General features: G+C 44.4%; 2 protein-coding genes across 2 annotated transcripts; both read right to left on the bottom strand.

Annotated features, from left to right (window-relative positions):
* Positions 1–2727: 2727 nt before the first annotated feature.
* On the bottom strand, positions 2728–11410 carry LOC123725617 (uncharacterized). Its single transcript, XM_045692076.2, has 5 exons — positions 11322–11410; positions 11173–11228; positions 7737–11079; positions 3887–4226; positions 2728–2811 (listed from the first exon to the last, which is right to left on the bottom strand). Exons 1-5 carry the CDS (start codon positions 11348–11350, stop codon positions 2728–2730), a joined length of 3852 nt encoding a protein of 1283 aa, XP_045548032.2. The 5' UTR covers positions 11351–11410.
* A 3320-nt stretch (positions 11411–14730) lies between these two features.
* erp27 (Endoplasmic reticulum resident protein ERp27) lies at positions 14731–18039 on the bottom strand (the record flags this gene model as incomplete). The annotated part of the gene is given in 7 exon segments (NM_001146371.2): positions 14731–14802; positions 15130–15324; positions 15673–15798; positions 16033–16149; positions 16281–16424; positions 17459–17544; positions 17925–18039. Coding segments are annotated over 7 exon segments (771 nt in total). The 5' UTR covers positions 17983–18039.
* Positions 18040–20760: the final 2721 nt, after the last annotated feature.

Genomic DNA, 20760 nt, shown 5'->3' with positions numbered 1-20760 from the left:
TCTTAATCAGGGATTAGTAGGGGATTTATCTGAAAATACAAATAGCAGATACATTCCATTACATCTGCGTCATCGTAGGTTTGGGCAAAGGGTTTCTCCATGAAGTTAAACTCAGACATCTCAGAATTCACAAAGTCAAACACAGACTGCGCATCTCGCCCACTTGAGACAAAGTAGCCCAAGAAATGTTCCTGAATAAAGCCCTGATCATCCACATACCTGACGATAACTGACAACTGCAAGCAGACTGGTGTCACCTTAACATTACCAGGAAAACGCTTGACCCTATAAGGTATGATAGTGATTAATCAGTTGTAAAAAGGTTTTATATGGGCTATGATGGGACCAGTTTTTTCTCATCAAGTCAAATGGTTTTAAAAAAACTCCTGAAGAAAACTGGCCCTGGGGGGATGAAACCCCTGTCAAACTACAGCAACCTTATACTTGTTCATATGAATTATATTTAGACTAGATTAAGAGGGGGGTTTCCTCTACCCAGACACAGAGACAACAACTGATAGACAACAGAACTCACAGGGCTGAGTTTGCTTTATGCATGTTTGCATTCAGGGCCGGCCCTTGACGTTGTGCTGCTCTAGGCAAGACAAAAAACTGCCGACCTCCCTCCTATCCCCGCTAAACTATGTACAGCAGGGGGTCAGCAATAGGTTTTTTTAAAGCTAAAAGTCACAGGAACAGAACATAATAGCAGCCCAATTCATAGGCATATTCTACAAATGAAACACAATTTTTAACAGATCTGGTTAGTAGGCTATATAATCAATCCAATGTCAATAACATAGCCTAATGATTACATTGATAAAATCACCAATGTCGCTATTATATTAGTGAGATGAAATCTTTATGAGGGGATTGGGGAAAAATAGCTTGAAATCAAGAGAAGATGTTGTGCTGAAAAAGTCTCAAAAGAAAGGTGGATAATGAAAATAGAAGTTTCAGGGAAGAATGGACAGAGAAATAAGCAAACTTACCATTTCTCCAATGTCTAACCAGAGTGTCTTGTTTGCAATGCTGTTTGCAAATAATTACATCTTAGACATCCTTATGAATCTAATCATGGCACCTTCAAAAGTTCCCTTTCCACCCAGACAGAGGCTCTACCGATGCAGAAAAATGTAAGCTTCCACTGCTGGCTACTTGTCCGTTGTACAAACCAACAACAGAAGGGCTTCCCTAAAAGCTTCCTGGGTTCAAACAAACATATATTTTTTAATAGGGACAGAATAGCTCATCAAATATTATAGGATGTTATTATTATAGGCAGCTCAGCTTCAGAATGGCATAGAGAGGAATCAGTACATCCTCATATGCATCGGAGTCACCTCTTTTGCAGGCATTTGAAAGCTTGTTTCTACCATAAGTCATCACAGAGTTAAGCATTGTTATAGAACGCTTTATATAATCTGGATTTCTTGTATGTATTTTTTTCTACATTTAAAGCAAACAATAGATACCCTTTTCTTTAACAAAGGGTACAGGGTACCCTCACTCAATTCAAGCCCTGGTTTTAACCAAACACACCAAACCCTTCACGGAGGTATTTAAGGAGTACATGCCGTATTGGAGGATTTGGCTATACCGACATCTATGGATAGCATAATTATGTCTGTCAAACAGGTAGGCTTACCACTTATTTTTTTGAATAGGAAGAAATAGGCTCCAGTTATATATGTAATTAGATGGTTGGTGCTCGTGTGCACATATAGGAGGTCCCTTACCGGAAAGTTACAATGTTGCAATCACTATGCAGCCAACTGCCTATATGAGGAAACCGAGTTTCTTACTAATAATATGCCACCTGTTATCACACATGCCACGACACAATAAAAATAACACTTCTATTTAACATATCATTTAATATTCCTGTAGAACTGTAAAAAAGAGTGAGATAAGAAGTGCCTCGTTTCATTGGAGCAGTGTAAAATAAGCTTTATGTCAATGACCCTGCCTTAACAAATGTATTTTATTTACATATTGAATTTGATTGTCCAACATCAGTTTCAGCATTTCTTTATTTTGTGGCCCGCATAGAGTGCTGTTGCTGTTGAGCTGCATTGCAGTCATTGTTTTCTTTCTAGCTGTCCATGGTCCTGAAATCAAATGGAGAGAGTGAGTGTGAGAGAGAGAGCGACAAAGGAAGAGAGAGCGAGAGACGGGAAGAGAGAGAGAGAGAGAGAGAGAGAGAGAGAGAGAGAGAGAGACAGAGAGATTAGGATGTAGTCTATTTAAATTTAAAATATACAAAGTAAACAGGAGATAAATAATTAATCTTAATAAATTACTCAGTGAAAGAATGAATACGAGTGTATGATCAACGCTTCCCTTCATTCAAAGACAAGTTCACTCACATTGCCATCCTGGAAGCAAACGCTTGCACTGCTTGTTGGAGGTTGATTTTATAAGACAATTCATGATCAATTGATATGGTGGTGAGTCCATTGAGCCTCTTAATTCATAGAAGAGCTCAGGTCGTTTGAGCTTGGAGAATGTGTGCTCTCCCCTTGCCACTGTCACGGGGAGTGTGAAGAACTCTCAGGGCAACATAGGCATTGAGATACAGGGAGGCCATTTGGTGTCTGGATATATACTCCAGTGCGTCGAGTGGTTTTGTCTCACTGCATAGCTCTTTTGCGTCGATGTCCCTGGAATCCCCATATGTAAGGGCCCTCTAGAGTGTTGCGCAGTCCCTGGTAAACACTACAGTGTCTATGTCCTTGACGGTGGGGTGTTGTACATGATGCTGAAAACACTGCTGTGCTCTTCGAGCTGCGTAAAGCCCTCGTTGACGAACTGGATAGCAGAATCAAGAAACCGATTAAAGAAATGTACTTCGAATTTCTGCTGAGGGTCAGTCACAGGCTCATCCTCTCCCTCATAGCCAAAACAGACTCCTCTTCTTCCTGGGACGGACAATGGGCTGCACTCGGAAACAGGGCACAGTACACATCTCCTCTGCCAACTCATTTGCGCTTGCTAATGCGCCAGCGAAAGCTGCATCGGAGTGGTAGTCTTGGAGGAATACCCTGGTTGAGTTCAGTTGAGCCACTGCTTGTGAAAGGTTAAAACTCACCACCTGCAAACTCTTTCTGGTGATTTTCACTTTGAACAATGTGTCATACCAAATGACCACTGCGCACGAAGCCAAATTTGTTCATCTTGGCGGCAATGCTGTTTGCCTCCAACCTTGTTTTAGCACAGGGCATCATAAATCTCCCCGAGTTGGTATTGCACAGGTTTTACAGCCTCCACCCGGCTCTCCCATCTCATGGTGCTGAGGGGTTTCACTGTGAGTCCATCTTTTACGTGCTCTTTCAGCACGTCCCAGCTGTGTGTAGCTCCAGATAAACACGTCTAAATCTCTTGGATGGTGTTAAAAAACTCAGCTGCCTACAGGCAACATGATAACGCATCAGAGAGAACCAGATTCAGTGCGCTCCATGGCACAAAAAAATGCCCTTGTATTGATATCATGCACTCTCTTTTGAACTCTGCTGTGCCTCCCCCGCATATTTGCCCCGTTGTCATACCCCTGCCCTCTCATGTCCATGATGGCGATGCCATGTTTCTGTAGTTTTGAGATGAACAACTCTGTCATGCCCACCCCGTTGCGTCAAGCAGTTCACTAAACTCCAGGAAGTGCTCTCTCGTGCACACTGACCCATCATCCTCGGTTGAAACAAAATGCACCACTGTAGTCATCTGATCTGTTTTGCTCTTGTTTGGTGTGCAGGTCAAAATTATAGAAACATATTTGGCTGCTTTTAGCTCACTGCACACTGTCTGCTGGAACTCTTGTGCCAGCATGTCAATGATTTCGTTCTGGATTATTTTACCAAGGTAGTGCACGTGTTTCTTTGGACTGTACTCTCCTTACAAACTTCTCCATGATTCCATCAAAGATACCCAGCATTTCCACAAACTTCAGAATGTTCCCATTATTTGGCTTGTTCATCCAGTCGGTGGTCCCACATTGCGCAATATTCTGGGTGGCCATTAAGCGTATCAGGGCTATGAGCCTCTGTAGCAGCTGCTGCCAGTTGGGAGTCTCTCTGTCAATAGCCTGTTGGGCTTGGGTATCGATAGTTTGCTTGTACACCAGCCTGATCTCCAGCTCCTTCCACCTCTGGAAACTATCTAGGTGGTCATGCGACTTCTCATGTGAGCTGAGGCGGTGGCACAGATTCTTCCAGTCCTTGGTTCCATACCTGACCAGCGCAGATTTGCATTAGTGTGAAAAAGTTTGCAGCAAAAACAGAAGGCTGCATCGTTTTGCTTGGAATAGACAAACCATGGTCTCTCCACTCGCTCCCCGTTCGCCATCCTCCTATTGTAGTGGGCCACCGAACATTTTCGTTGCCCCTCTTCTCTTGGGAAATTCCTCTCCTTATCCTGATGTGGCCCAGCCTGCACTAACATATCCCGTAACGATCCATTCATACATTTTTGCCACTCACCGGGATCTTTTATGTTTTTTTTGTCTGGGAGTCGGATTTAGCAGCGACGAATCTGGGGGGTGCGACGAATCTGAGTCAGGGTCCAAGATAGTAGAGTCTCCGCCAGAATTGTTTGGAGGTGTGGCTAGGCCTGGTGTGGCCACCCGTTCTTGTTCACCCAGTGAGCTCTCATCATTGGTGGAAGTGGATGGCTCATCCGGTTTGCCCTCTTCACTGCTAGAAGCAGCGAACGGGGGCTCGTCCGTCTCGGCGAATGAGCGCCTGTCCCCGGAGGCTTGTCGTTCTCTATACTGGCTGATGGACATTGCTGCACGCTGATCAATTTCAGCAGCGAATTTCTTTGGTTTAGAGATTGTGCCTCTTTTCTCTTTTTTTTCTTTTTTTATTCGCTTCATTCATTTTTGTCTCTTAGACATGGTAGCAAATTTGTTTCAAATCTCTGTAGCTTAGTTTTAGCTGATGATATCTACTAGTATGAGCTAGCTAACGTTAACAGGATATGTTAGGCAACTGCCTTAATCACCAACCGTTTTCATCACACAAACAAAAAAACAATACAATAATTGAATTGGCAGATTCATTTTTATTAATGTTTCACAGTTGGATAATCCCATATAAAACACACACACATCACCATAGCTTCCAAAGATAGTACGAGTGAACTTTGGGAGAAGAGAGAATAGGGTGGGGGCGGGAACTGCAGCCATGGCTATGAGCTGGTGGCTGGGGTGCAGGTGGTTTAGAAGCCGATCAGGGGCACTGGAGGGTGGCAGCCAATTGCCAAAATGACGGCCGCATAATCTTACCTAATGGGAGGGCCAGCCTTGTTTGCATCATGCAGAGCTATGCAACTGTAATCCTAACAAAACATTAACTCACATCTGTCATCACTATTATGTTGATTGATTAATTCCAGTTACTAATTTTGGATTGAAAACGTATAGGCAGCCTGGCCAGCCCAAGTTTGAATGTAAACTAAATTTAATCACATTTTCTCCTGACACAAAAATGGACTATAAATACATAACGTTACCAATTTGTTTACCCTGACCAGGTGGACATGGCGCATAGGCTGTACCCTAGGCTGCTGCAACATTTATATGAGTTTTTAATTGTCTGTCCGGAGTGATGTGTTATCACCTTTGCTAAATAAATACATAAGTGGAAAGCCTACTTGAGCTGGCATTAAAAAAATGCACTGGGTCACTCTCTTTAATTGAACTGCATTCCAAGTGACTACCTCATGAAGCTGGTTGAGAGAATGCCAAGAATGTGCAAAGCTGTCAAGGCAAAGGGTGGCTACTTTGAAGAATGTCAAATATATTTTGATTTGTTTAACACTTGTTTTGGTTACTACTTGATTCCATATATTACTCACCACCTGGATTCAGACTTATGGGGCAAAATGTGATACATAGAGTTAAATATATGCCATGACCTAGATATTGGACAGACTTCAAAACTTTGCCGTTTATAAAAAGGTGTTATTCAATGTGTTTCTGTGGGCTATAGTAGCAAAGGCAAAATTCTATATTTTATCAAAACATTGATAAAATGTTCATACCTAAAACTGTCCCAAAATTCATACAGCTAATTGATCATGGTATGAACGTTTAAACCAATTCCATATGTTCGCTTAGTACTCTCCCTAAGGCTCAGACTGATGAAGAATAAGTCTGGATTGTCAACACCATGTACAATGCATGCCTACATCTAAAGTGCACTACATGACCAAAGTTATGTGGACATCAGCTTGTTGAACATCTCATTTCAAAATCATGGGCATTAATATAGAGTTGGTTCCCCCCCATTGCAGCTATAAAAGCCTCCACTCTTCTGGGAAGGCGTTCCACTAGATGTTTGAACATTGCTGCGGGGACTTCCATTCAGCCGCAACAGCATTAATGAGGTCAGAAACTGATGTTGGTTGATTAGGCCTGGCTCGCAGTCGGCGTTCCAATTCTTCCCAAAGGTGTTCGATAGGGTTGAGGTCAAGGCTCTTTGCAGGCCCGTCAAACTTCCACACCAATCGCAAACCGTTTCTGTATGGACCTTGCGTTGTGCACAGGGGCATTGTCATGCTGAAACAGCAAAGAGCCTTCCCCCAAACTGTTGTCAGAGTTAACACAGAATTGTCTAGAATGTTATTGTATGCGATAGCATTAAGGCTTCCCTTCAGTGGAACTAAGGGGCCCAGCCCAAAACCATTATTCTGCCAACAAACTTTAGTTGGCACTATGCAGTCGGGCAGGTAGCATTCTCCTGGCATCCGTGAAACCTAGATTTGTCCTGACAGATGGAGTGATTAGTCTCTCCAGACAAGGCATTTCCATTGCGCTTGAGTCCAATATCACCAAGCATTACACCACTCCTGCAGACAAGTGGAATTGCACATAGATTGTAGGCGTGTGCAGCTTTTCATTCGCTTCACGAAGCTTCTGAACAGTTCTGGTGCTGACAATGCTTCCAGAGGCAGTTATTAATGCTAAGTGTTGCAACCGAGGACTACACGCTACAGCCCTGTCCTGAGATTGTGTGGCCTATCACATTAACACGACTTATTTGACCAGGGTTGCTTTAGCAGGGTGGAAATTTGAAAAACTGACTTGGAAAAGTGTCATCCTATGACTGCCACGTTGAAAGCCAGAGCTCGTCAAGGCCCTTCTACTGCCAATGTTTGAATATGGAGATTGCATGGCTGTGTGCTCGATTTTATACGAGTCAGCAACGGGTGTGGCCGAAATGCCGAATCCAGTCATTTGAAGGGGTGTCAACATAGAAAAGTATGAACATGAGGTGTGACATTTCACCACTTAACAGTAATGTAGAGCCAAACTTGGAATTTGAACCACCAGTAGCAATGGTAAAAACCATATATTTGAAGACAACCACTCTTTTACTGCCAACTGTACTGGTAACCCACACCATCTGTTTGAAATCAGCAAGCACAAGAGTACCCTCAGTATTGCAAAGACATAAGATATTGGAAAGTAAAATTGTTTATTGATTCAGTCATGCAAGAGTAGCAAGAACACCAGCAACTTCCTGGTCAAAACAAAAGCATGACTGAAACCTGAAAGAAATTAGAACAGTATCAGCAACAGAATCTTATGTCATCAATTTGACATAAAAAAAAGTCTCACCATAAGCTTCTAAAGGATGAATCCCCCATTAGATTTCCCTGTTGGCAGATACATGGTTAGTACAAAGGACTTCAAATTCAGAGAGCAAAGTTAAGACCAGATTAAAGTTGTATGATACCTTGTAGGATCCTTTACTAGTGGTGGGTATGTGCCATTGGGAGCATTTCCGCTGTCAATTGGCATAGCCTCCCTACGAGTGTAGCGGGTTTGGGAGAAAACAGTTTTGCCATTCTCGTTGTGGGATTTGAAACCGATTTGGAACTGAGAGCTACTAGAGGCACCATCTTCAGTGCTTTTGTAGTGTTTCTGCTGAGACATTGGTGCCAGTTGCTGCTGGGGCATTTGAGCTGGATACCCCACTTGCTGAGGTTCGACGGCCAGTTGCTTCTGCTGGGGAATTTGAGCTGGATGCCACACGAGCGGAGGCTGCTGGGGCATGGCGGCCAGATGATTTTGCTGCTGGAGCATTTTAGCGCGATACCACACTTGCTGGGGCTCGACAGCCAGTTCCTTCTGCTGCTGGGGAAATTGAGCTGGGTGCCACACGAGCGGAGGCTGCTCAGGAATGGAGGCCTGTTGCTTCTGTGGCATGGCGGCCAGATGATTCTGCTGCTGGAACATTTTAGCTTGATACCACACTTGCTGGGGCTCGACAGCCAGTTCCTTCTGCTGCTGGGGAAATTGAGCTGGGTGCCACACGAGCGGAGGCTGCTCAGGAATGGAGGCCTGTTGCTTCTGTGGCATGGCGGCCAGATGATTTTGCTGCTGGAACATTTTAGCTTGATACCACACTTGCTGGGGCATGGCAGTCAGTTCCTTCTGTTGAGGTTCAGTGGCCAGTTGCTTCTGCTGCAGGGGCATTTGAGCTGGAAGCAATGCTTGCTGGGGCGTGGTGGATGATTGCTTCTGCAATTCAGTGGCTGGTTGCTTCTTGGGCATTTGAGCTGGATTCCACACCTGCTGAGGTTGCTGGGCTATGGTGGTAGGTTCCTTCTGCAGTAGCGGAATGGGGGCCAGTTGCTTCTGCTGGGGAAATTGAGCTGGATGCCACACTTTCTGAGGATTGGTGGCATGTTCCTTCTGCAGCATTTGAGCTAGATGTAACACTTGCTGGGGCATGGCGGTCGGTTCCTTCTGCTGAGGTTCAATGGCCGGTTGCTTCTGCTGCAGGGGCATTTGAGCTGGAAGCAACGCTTGCTGGGGCATGGTGGATGGTTGCTTCTGCTGCTGAGGTTCAGTGGCTGGTCGATTCTTGGGCAATTGAGCAGGATGCCACACCTGCTGAGGTTGCTGGGCTATTGGGGTAGGTTCCTTCTGCAGTAGCGGAATGGGGGCCAGTTGCTTCTGCTGGGGAAATTGAGCTGGATGCCACACTTTCTGAGGATTGGTGGCATGTTCCTTCTGCAGCATTTGAGCTAGATGTAACACTTGCTGGGGCATGGCGGTTGGTTCCTTCTGCAGAGGTTCAGTGGCTGGTTCCTTCTGCAGTAGAGGCATGGGGGCCAGTTGCTTCTGCTGCAGGGGCATTTGAGAAGGATGCCACACTTGCTGGGGCACGGCGGTCGGTTGCTTCTGCTGCAGGGGCATTTGAGAAGGATGCCACACTTGCTGGGGCACGGCGGTCGGTTGCTTCTGCTGCAGGGGCATTTGAGAAGGATGCCACACTTGCTGGGGCACGGCGGTCGGTTGCTTCTGCTGCAGGGGCATTTGAGAAGGATGCCACACTTGCTGGGGCACGGCGGTCAGTTGCGGCAGCATGTGAGCTGGATGCCACACTTGCTGGGGCACGGCAGTCGGTTGCTTCTGCTGCAGCATGTGAGCTGGATGCCACACTTGCTGGGGCACGGCAGTCGGTTGCTTCTGCTGCAGGGGCATTTGAGAAAGATGCCACACTTGCTGGGGCACGGCAGTCGGTTGCTTCTGCTGCAGGGGCATGTGAGCTGGATGCCACACTTGCTGGGGCACGGCGGTCGGTTGCTCCTGCTGCAGGGGCATTTGAGAAGGATGCCACACTTGCTGGGGCACGGCGGTCGGTTGCTCCTGCTGCAGGGGCATTTGAGAAGGATGCCACACTTGCTGGGGCACGGCGGTCGGTTGCTCCTGCTGCAGGGGCATTTGAGAAGGAAGCCACACTTGCTGGGGCACGGCGGTCGGTTGCTCCTGCTGCAGGGGCATTTGAGAAGGATGCCACACTTGCTGGGGCACGGCGGTCGGTTGCCTCTGCTGCTGAGGTTCTGCGGTAGGTTGCTTCTGCTGCAGGGGCATTTGAGAAGGATGCCACACTTGCTGGGGCACGGCAGTCGGTTGCTTCTCCTGCAGCATGTGAGCTGGATGCCACACTTGCTGGGGCACGGCAGTCGGTTGCTTCTGCTGCAGCATGTGAGCTGGATGCCACACTTGCTGGGGCACGGCAGTCGGTTGCTTCTGCTGCAGCATGTGAGCTGGATGCCACACTTGCTGGGGCACGGCAGTCGGTTGCTTCTGCTGCAGCATGTGAGCTGGATGCCACACTTGCTGGGGCACGGCAGTCGGTTGCTTCTGCTGCAGCATGTGAGCTGGATGCCACACTTGCTGGGGCACGGCAGTCGGTTGCTTCTGCTGCAGCATGTGAGCTGGATGCCACACTTGCTGGGGCACGGCAGTCGGTTGCTTCTGCTGCAGCATGTGAGCTGGATGCCACACTTGCTGGGGCACGGCAGTCGGTTGCTTCTGCTGCAGCATGTGAGCTGGATGCCACACTTGCTGGGGCACGGCAGTCGGTTGCTTCTGCTGCAGCATGTGAGCTGGATGCCACACTTGCTGGGGCACGGCAGTCGGTTGCTTCTGCTGCAGCATGTGAGCTGGATGCCACACTTGCTGGGGCACGGCAGTCGGTTGCTTCTGCTGCAGCATGTGAGCTGGATGCCACACTTGCTGGGGCACGGCAGTCGGTTGCTTCTGCTGCAGCATGTGAGCTGGATGCCACACTTGCTGGGGCACGGCAGTCGGTTGCTTCTGCTGCAGCATGTGAGCTGGATGCCACACTTGCTGGGGCACGGCAGTCGGTTGCTTCTGCTGCAGCATGTGAGCTGGATGCCACACTTGCTGGGGCACGGCAGTCGGTTGCTTCTGCTGCAGCATGTGAGCTGGATGCCACACTTGCTGGAGAACATTTGTTGGTTGCCTCTGTTGCTGAGGTTCTGCAGTCGGTTCCTTCTGCAGCATGGGCATTGGAGCTGGATGCCACACTTGCTGGTTCATGGCAGTCAGTTGCTTCCGCTGCTGAAGCTCAGTGGCTGGATACCACACTTGCTGAGGTTGCTGGGACATGGGGGCCAGTTCCTGCCGCAGGATGGCGGCCGGATGTTTCTGTTGCGCTTGCATTTGAGCTGTTGGCGACTTATAATTACCATATCCTAGAAACCTAAGTGAGCCTGCATAGAGCCATGCTGCATTAGAACCCAGTGCAGGAGACGAATCACCTAGGTAAAAAAAAATAAAAATAAAAAAAATAAGTAAAATGCCAGCCTTTGAAGGTTATGGAACTACATAGCTGTTATTTGAAATGAACTCACCTTCTGATGTAGAAGACATTATCCCTCCAATTAGCAGGCAACAAAGCCAAGAAACTCTTAGGAAAAAAGAAAGTCTGTTAGAAACATAGCTACCTGTAACACCTGAAGGACAAGGGAAACAAACTAGATCAATACTTTTAAAAACCTACCTGAAAGCGATTCCAATCATCACGGCCATTTCGCCCTCAAAACCTCACCAGTATTCAGAACTAACGGTAGGCATATGTCCTACCAGAATATCCCTTTTATTATATTTACCAGACTTTTGGTTGCTCCTTTTAAAGGAATCCCAGACCCTTCTAAAGTCATTGGCTAATTAAGGACAGCTGTCAGCCACTGAACTACATTAAATTTCTATTTCCAAATTGACCCCTAAATTCTACACCCTGGTCTAAACACTTCTGTGAATCAGAAAGGGTTGAATAGGGATAAGCAATATGGCCACAATTGCATCCAGACTATCAGAAGGCAAGGTGAAGCAATTACCATATTTCTTTAACCTATCTGATCGTTTCAAATGCCCATAAGTGACTAAATGGTAGGTGTAGGGGCTAGGGGTTGATTTGGAATTCAGAAATGTACTCAGGTGTGGTTGATTCTCTAATTGAGTTCCTGACAGGTTCGACAGCCCTTACTCTAAAGCACGCTTCAAACTCATTACACGGAGGGCCGAGTGTCTGTGGGTTTTCGCTCCTTCCTTGTACTTGATTGCTGAATTAAGGCCACTAATTACTCCCCTCACCTACAGTAGTTGTCTAGGTCTTAATTGAAAGGAAAAAACTAAAACCTACAGACACTAGGCCCTCCATGGAATGAGTTTGACACCCCTGATCTAAAGTAGGAAACACATTTTGTCTTGGCACTTCATTGATCGGTTTAAATTCTTGCTTGTACAAAATTCACTTGCTTCATTTGAAGATTAGAGGCTAAATGAGCCGTTAGGCACCATTATTTTACACATGACTTCTTTTCATTCAGCATAGCAACAGTAGATGGTTAACATGTTTCAGTTGCACATAGTGCAACATCTTGGACAAATTCTGATTTCAGACAGACACCAATTAAACACTCATGTTATGCTTTTGATGATCTGAGTCTTTAATTTTTCAGAGGCAAACTACAGTAGGGCTCGTTTGAGTGGTAAGGCTAAAGCAACTGACTGTAGACCAAAGTCAAGAAGTAAAGTCAGGAGAGGTGCATCTGTGACAACCGAAATTCGGATACTAATGTCGTTTTCCAACAGCAAGGCTCAGATCACCATGGCAGTGTTGCCATTGTTTATAAAAGGTTTCCTTTATAATGTAAAAAAAACATGTCTCCAACACCCACTCACAAACTGAAATAATTAGTGTGAACATTATACAATCAATAAATGAGAGAGAGCCTCAATCACATCATTCATTTATGCACTGTAGGCTACACATGAATTTTAGCAAGTTGGTTCCTGTTTCAATCATGTTTTTGGTCACATTTGCATGGGTCAAACAAAAACACTAACGATTGGTTGACAATAGAGCTGCCCACAATGCAGGTGATGGATGCAGGAGGAAGTTGGTGAAGAGCAACTGCAGAAACTTGGAGTCAAATCTTCATGACCTTTGATCACATGATTTTTGTCAAGTTCATGCAGTCGACATATAGACCCAAGTCAGAAATGTTTTAGCCCCAGAATGCAACACACTTTGAAAAGAGGTGACCAACAATTGTCACCGACTTGACCAACAATTGTCACCGACTTGACAACAGTGATCCCCTAGAAGGTGCCCACTATCTCCATAAAATGTCTCCCTCATGTGGATTAAATAAAACACAAGACAACAACCCATCACATCATCCTCTGATCGTCTACACTCTTTTGTGGAAGCATTTTTTCCAATTTTGTCTCAACTTTCATTGCAGTACACATCCACAAACACAGACACTCAAATGCAGCTGTTTAGATACTGTAGCTATGCATATATCTCCAGCCCTTTCAAACTCAACCTCTGCCAAATAGTGGTTTCCCTATTCCGTCTGATGTTTCCGCTTGGCACTCCATCCCTACTAATTATCCTTGATTCCAAGTCTTTGCCTTGAAAATTCCCATCCACTTTTTAAGGAATTTAGTTGGATCAACCGTTAAATTTTCTTTCTCTTTGGAGTGTGTTGTTTTCTTCTCCTGTTTCTTTCAGCACAGCAGGCAGACAATCTGTTCTTTTTTCTGGTCTTTTATATTCATGGTTTGGGGCTGCCTCAGGGCCTGGACAACTTGCTATCATTGACAGAAAAATGAATTCCCAAGTTTATAAAGACATTTTGCAGGAGAATGTAAGGCTATCTGTCCGCCAGGTCAACAGAAGTTGGGCGACGCAACAGGACAATGACCCAAAACACAAGTAAATCAACAACAGAATGGCTTGAACAGAAGAAAATACACCTTCTGGAGTGGCCCAGTCAGAGTCCTGACCTCAACCTGATTGAGATGCTGTGGCATGACCTCGAGAGCGGTTCACACCAGACATCCTAAGAATGTTGCTGAACTGAAACAGTTTTGTAAAGATGAATGGGCCAAAATTCCTCCTGACCGCTGTGCAGGTCTACAGAAAACATTTGTTTGAGGTTATTGCTGCCAAAGGAGAGTCAACCAGTTATTAAATCCAACATTTCACATACTTTTTCCACCCTATACTGTGAATGTTAACACGGTGAGTTCAATAAAGACATGAAAACGTATAATTGTTTGTGTTAATAGTTTAAACAGACTGTGTTTGTCTGTTGTTGTGACTTAGATGAAGATCAGATCAAATTTTATGACCAATTTATGCAGAAATGCAGGTAATTCCAAACGGTTCACATACTTTTTCTTGCCACTGTATTTAAAATATTTCAATTAATTACTCATATATTCAAAGTATTCTGATCTTTTATTTGAAAAGATAAGTAGTTGAATTTCTTTATATATTTGGAAATATACTTAAAGTATTTGAAAAACTCAAATACACTCTCATGAATTGACATAAGAATTTGAAAATACTGTCAAATAATACAATTTGGCAGACTATTTGGTTTTTACAAATAACCATTCAAATACAAAAATAAAAGTTATTGTTTTGGGCTGCGTATTTGAAAAATATTTTTATATACCAGACACTCAAATATCCTGTACATGTATTTGAACACAGGTCTGCACTTAAATGTAGCAAAATAGATCAAAGTGTATTGTAATATTTTGCATCGTATTGTTTCTTTGTGATTGCATTTGGAATCTTCAACTGTTATTTTTTCAGAAGACAGATTTCAATTCTTCTTTTTCTGTTAGACCCTCCATGCCCTGCCAGTCTTCTGAGGTCAGTCAGTTGTGATTGTAACCATCAGATCAGCGCCAACGCTGCCAAACTAGGCTAAAATCTCAGCGGTGAGTAGCCACTGAGCTGTGGTCAACTCGCAGATCGCAGATGGCAGACTTTCCCTCACATAAAGGGACACCATGCCCACCAGAACACACACATAGCCTACATAAGATTCAGGCAGAAAACAATACTGACTCCAAAACAGACACAATAACTGTCACAAAGCTAATTATTTACATTAATTTATTTGTTTATTTTACAACTCAGTTTTAGGATCAGGTTCTCCTGCCTGCTTCACCTCCTAAAAAGATGGAAAAAGTTTTTGAGAAGCAATATACATACATTAAATGGAGGCCACTCAGTATAATTTATTGCTGCTTTCTACATATTATCAAAGCCACTGAAACGTATACTGCGCCATAGATATGGGTTCAAATAGAATTTGTTTTTTTTCAAATACGTATTTACCTGCTCTTAATTGAGCTTGCCTGGCACAATGGAACCAATAGAATAGTCCAAAAAGTGCAAACCCTGTCCATCTGGCACTCCAGGCAGGCTCAATCAACCCTCAAAGGCATTTGAAAGAGAACCAATACTATTTGAACTCAGGTTTGTTTTGACCTCTGACCTTGAGATTGCCTAGTATGAGTGACTGGCAGAATTCCCGCACACGTTCGGTGGAGATCTCTCCCTCGGGCATGAGCCACTTCATATCTGAGTCGCGGTCGTAAATGCCCACGCGGGGAAGGTCACGTGACGTCAGGCCAAAGTAGCCCAGAGATTTCTCATTGGACTTCACCCCATGTACCAGCACAAACAGGAACTGTGACAAAAAAGTTATGGTAATATTCAGTAGAGCACACTGTAGCAAATACGTTTGGCAACAGAAACTAAAACTAAAATCTGTGATTTTATTGGACAAGACCAATGTCAAAATTAGTGCACTATATATAATATACAGTACATTGAGATTCTGGGACTCAAAACATCTGACTCCATTGATCCAATTTGCAAATTAAATTCAAGATTCAATTAAATAGTTGATTCAAGAGAACCAATTCCAAATAGGGGATTAGGGGCATTATCTCAAGATTTGAATCAAATGGCCGATATAACAGAGGTTTTGTTGAGTCGCTCTTTTCAGGTCCAGTTGCTGCTTGCCTGCTCTCACCTTCCCAACAAATTCTGGGGCCAAAGCTCCTAGCCGGTCCTTGAGCACTTCATAGTCACCACTCCCCCTGTTGATGAAGAGCAGGAGGTGTGCCTTCACCTCTGACTGGAACAGACCCACTGCTGTCTGAGAGGAGAGGAGAGAGAGAGAGCTATAGGAAATAGATATCAAAATAGGCGTGTGCCAGTACATTAACTGATTGTATAGTCTGGTTATATGACTGAACATGAAAGGCTAATAATACAAAGATGTGATGGCAAGATGTAATCATAACAAGGCTGGTATAACTGTTAATAATAGGTGCTGTTGTATAGAGAAGTGTGTAAGGTGTAAATGAACAGTGCTGTGGTCAGTGACTACCACTTGGTTGTACTCGGTGATGTAGCGAAGCTCGTTCATGGTGATAAAGCGAGCAAGGCCGTCTGCCTCCACTTTCTTGGTCTCAGAGAGCTGAAGGTTGTCTTGGTGGTTATCTGCCTGAACACACACACATAAATCACATTTTTCTGTTGATATTTTCTTGTAAATTTGTTGTCGAAGTAGTTGTAACGGGAGTCAAGCTGGTGATTTCTGATGGACAAAGTGAAAGGCGTGGTGTAGTAGTTTACTTTTCTGAAGATGGCGATAGTGTCAGACACGATGCTGAGTTTGGCCCATGCCTCCTTATCGCTGCACAGAGCCACAGGGATATGCTTCACAGTCTTAGCTGCCTCCACAAACTCCTTGTAGCCAAAAGTCTCATCTGAGGGAGTCTGAGAGAGAGAGGGAAAGAGATGGCGAGAGAGAGAGGGGGGGGCAGAGAGAGGGGGCAGACAGAGAGGGAGAGAGAATGTTCGAGTCTAATAACACTCACTACAGTGATATACTATTGAAGTCTGTTTTTGAGATTCAAATTGCCACTTAGCCCATGTGAATATCAGTGAATAATATTTTGGTCCCTTGTATTTGTCATACAATCATCCTCAAAGAATGTCTTGAAATAATATTTTGGTCCCCAGCAGGGACATGGCAGTCCACCATTTACTCTCTCTCTCTCTCTCTCTCTCTCTCTCTCTCTCTCTCTCTCTCTCTCTTTCCCCTCCACTCCCTATCTCTCTCCCCTCCACTCCCAATCTCTCCCTCTTTCTCTCTCCCACACTCCCTATCTCTCTCTCTCTCCTCCACTCTCGCTCTCTCCTTTATTCTCTCTCCTCCTCCACTCCTTTCTCTCTGCACCACTCCTTCTCTCCACCCTTCACCCACGCTCTGTTTACACTTGTTTACAGTGACCTCCTCTGTGCCAATTCCTCAGATGCGTCCTCATTTCCTTGTCCAGCGGCCTGCCGTCCGCCAGCTATCGTCCCCCGCACACTGAGTTTGGCCAAAGGGCTCGGGCCGCCGCTCGGCACTCTGGGACGGCCGCCTACTATCCCCAAGGCAACGCCAGCTAGTCACTTCCTGTGCCAAGTGTGTGGCCAGTCACAGGAAATAGTTTCTCGCCAAACCTGACAGCAGCTGGGACTGTAGCTATGAACAGTCAACAGTGCACAGAAAGGAATGCATGTTTTGTTTTTTTCTCATCTCAAATCTGAGTTATGATTTAATTTGCCCTCGGTTATATCTGGCTGGCCGCGTCCGGCCGCACGTTAGTGGAGTAGCGTCTAGCCAACGATGCTAAAAATCTGCTGTGGTTTTGTACCATCGTGATGTATCAACCTTACTCAGGCCTACAGTAGGTTACTGTACACGTTACATTTCCCTCCCTCCCCTCCCATCCTGCCCTTCTCACGCTTGTTTCCTGTCTGACCTCAAAGAACCCGATGACGACCACCTCGGAGGCTTCGATGAAGGCCTCGGCTGCAGTGACATCATTCACGGTTGGGAGGGCGCTGTCTGTAAGCAGAGAGAGAGAGGTGGGGGGGTTGATGGAATTAGTTGGACGAGCCCTAACCCAACTACCTACACTAGTTCCATCTCTTTAGAAACACGGAGAGGAAAAATGCATCAATCTGTAGAACGGCTCTCAGAAAGCCAGTCAAAGGCGCAATCCCAATGTCAATTTCAGCATACATTTATGAAGCAATGTATTGGGCATATATTCTAAGGGGTATACTAGTGTGCATATTGTAACATAGAGGTCAAAAAGATAGAAGAGAATATCAGACCATTCAGGAAGGACTTTAAAGAAAAGAAAACAGGAAATAAAGACTAAAAAGATAGATGTCTAGGAAATCGAAAAACATGTGCATGACCAAAGGCAAAGATATTCTTACCTTTAGCTATGACTGAGGCGGCCAGGAGGGAGAGAAACAGAGAGAGCGGCGGTATCATAACTGTATCAGCAGGCTGTAGACAAAGAAGAGCCTCAGAGAAGTTTGTCCGTTTTTGATTCTATGCCTGACGGTTGAGTTTTAGGCTGGAGTCTGTGTCCGTCGTGTCCCTCCTTCCGTCCCTCTGTACCTCAGGGTCTGCCACATGGCCGTTTCCTCGTGCTGCTGATTGGTGCCTGTATGAGAACCTGACAGGTGTTATTGATAGGTTAAGATCAGTGAGTGTTGGACTACGTGTCACCGTGTCAGTTCATGAGTGTGGCTGGGTGGGTGGGTGGGCGCACATACACACGTGTATGATTAAGAATGTACCTCCTAACCTGAGGATACCCATGCAAAATGTTTTTTTTTTAACTTCAGAATCTCAATATGAGAAAATCCCAAGCAGTCAAATCTGTCACATATTTTCAGCCTATACAGACACCTCACTCAACAAGGATGTATATCTCTAGTATTATCCAGATTGTACGGTACATAAATATCTGTAGTATCTAAATGGTCCAGTCAATTTGAAGTGGGCATATATTTTCTTTATCCCTTTTTCCCTACTCATTCTGTAATGTCCTGCTGTTCACCTAAATGACAGCATTATTTTTCTGACAGAGCAATGCCACTTGATAGGAATTCGATTTGTATGCATGCGTGTATGCCGTTCAAACTAATGCAGAGTTGGATGTGGCCCTCCTGTGGTGACTTGGTCACACTGCACTCTGAATCAGCAGGGTGTGTATACCTACTGGTGACACTGGTCTGGCCATAGTGGTGACATTGGTCTGGCCATAGTGGTGACACTGGTCTGGCCATAGTGGTGACACTGGTCTGGCCATAGTGGTGGCACTGGTCTGGCCATAGTGGTGGCACTGGTCTGGCCATAGTGGTGACACTGGTCTGGCCATAGTGGTGACACTGGTCTGGCCATAGTGGTGGCACTGGTCTGGCCATAGTGGTGGCACTGGTCTGGCCATAGTGGTGACACGCAACAGGCAGCTGTTTGGTCTGACTGACCCTAGAGAATTAGCCAACCAGCTATTTTAGTATCCAACGGACACGCAACAAACCAAACCTTTATGCAACATGTTTATCAGAGACATCTTTGGTAGATGTATTAATGAAGCAGGATAAGTATTTTAGATTGTTGAATATGTAGTGTGATTTATTTATTTAAAATAAAGTTTCAATTAAAAGCAATTTGAGGATTCCAAGAGAAAATGTCTGCTGAAAATTTGAGAATTTGTTTAAGGTGTATAGATTTTATGTATTATAGAGTCTGAGTACACAAACTACCGCAAAGTACAGTACACTATGTGCCATTTAAAAATGAACCAACGTGCGGCTTAAAGGAATACTCCATTCAAAAATTATCTTTTGGTATTTTTTACATTAGTCCGCTGTTGAACTAACTTGCAAAACACATCCTCATGATTATGTGGCAAGTTACAATTATCTTTTTGAAAGTCCTATGTCTTCAAAACTTGATCGCTGACATTCAAAGCCTTTTGGGACTAATGAAAAAAATACCAACATTTCATTTTTGAGGAAATTATTCCATTAAAATGAAAGCAGTTCCCACATTTCAAAAGATTGCCCTCTAATACCAGAGTCATCTGTGTCACAGTCCTCCTAGATGTTTCATAAACAGCTTGTAACCAGCTTAAGACATGTCATAGTGAGGGCAATTTGCCAGGTGTGGACTGTCCTCAATCTAAAGGGAATCCTCCTTGGTTTGTGCAACCCAGGATCCCTGGGACATCCCTACCCTAAACCCTAACCTTAACCATTACCGTAACCTTCCTTAACCATAACCATAGCCTCAACCATTTTTTATGTCAACTTCAGTGGGGTAGAGATATACCGAAGATCCCGGAAAGCAAGGACCAATCCTCCTTAGTGATGAGTTGTGGGACATCCCTATCAGCAATAACCTAAGTGACCATGTAGAGTTCTCACAACTAGATATGAAGAGAAATAATTAGATTTTACCATATTTTTACTTGTTTATAATATTGTAAAACAATTGAACTGTAGAATTATTAACATGTACTCTGAAAAAATTTGGAAAACAAATATATCAATATATAGAGTACCAGTCAAAAGTTTAGATACACGTACCCATTCAAGGGCTTTTCTTTATTTTTACTATTTTGTACATTGTACAATAATAGTGAAGGCATCAAATCTATGAAATAACACATGTGGAATCATGTAGGAACCAAAAATGTGTTAAACAAAAAGAAAACAAACTCAACATCAAGTCTCTATGGTAAGGTATCATTGTTGTTCCTGAAAATAAAAATGGGAGTTCATTTCATATTATCCACGACTGTAGCGTGTGTTGCTTGCCACATTCCGAGTGCTTCATGTCCCTCTTACATACTGTAACTTCCTGTATCTACACTACAGTATAGTAAACATGTAGGTATAATCTGTTGGTTGTGCAATATCTTGCAATGTCAACTGAATGATGAAGGTTGATGATGTCAAGTATTGTGAAATGTGTCAATGTTGGCTTAGCTTTCTTTGACGATGTGAACTTGTGAATTTATAGCAAAAGATCCCTCAACATGCTCTAGTTACATCTCATATCGGGTCTCAAGCAGGCCCTCTCTCCAATCAATATAGGAGAAAGTTACATACACATATCCCATGTTTCTGAACAAGTGCTTAATATCAGATAATAAGTAACCTGATGAATAAGGGTTGAAACGCCGCCAATAAAAACCTCATAAGAGCATAGATTGCAGTGTTCTAAGTTTCCATTTACCTTTTGTCTCTTTCTAAC

The sequence above is a fragment of the Salmo salar genome, chromosome 12 (assembly GCF_965601325.2).
Source record: "Salmo salar chromosome 12, fSalSal1, whole genome shotgun sequence".
Classification (NCBI taxonomy): Eukaryota; Metazoa; Chordata; class Actinopteri; order Salmoniformes; family Salmonidae; genus Salmo; species Salmo salar.
The sequence above is the reverse complement of the archived record's forward strand: the minus strand, read 5'-3'. Positions and strand labels throughout refer to the sequence as shown.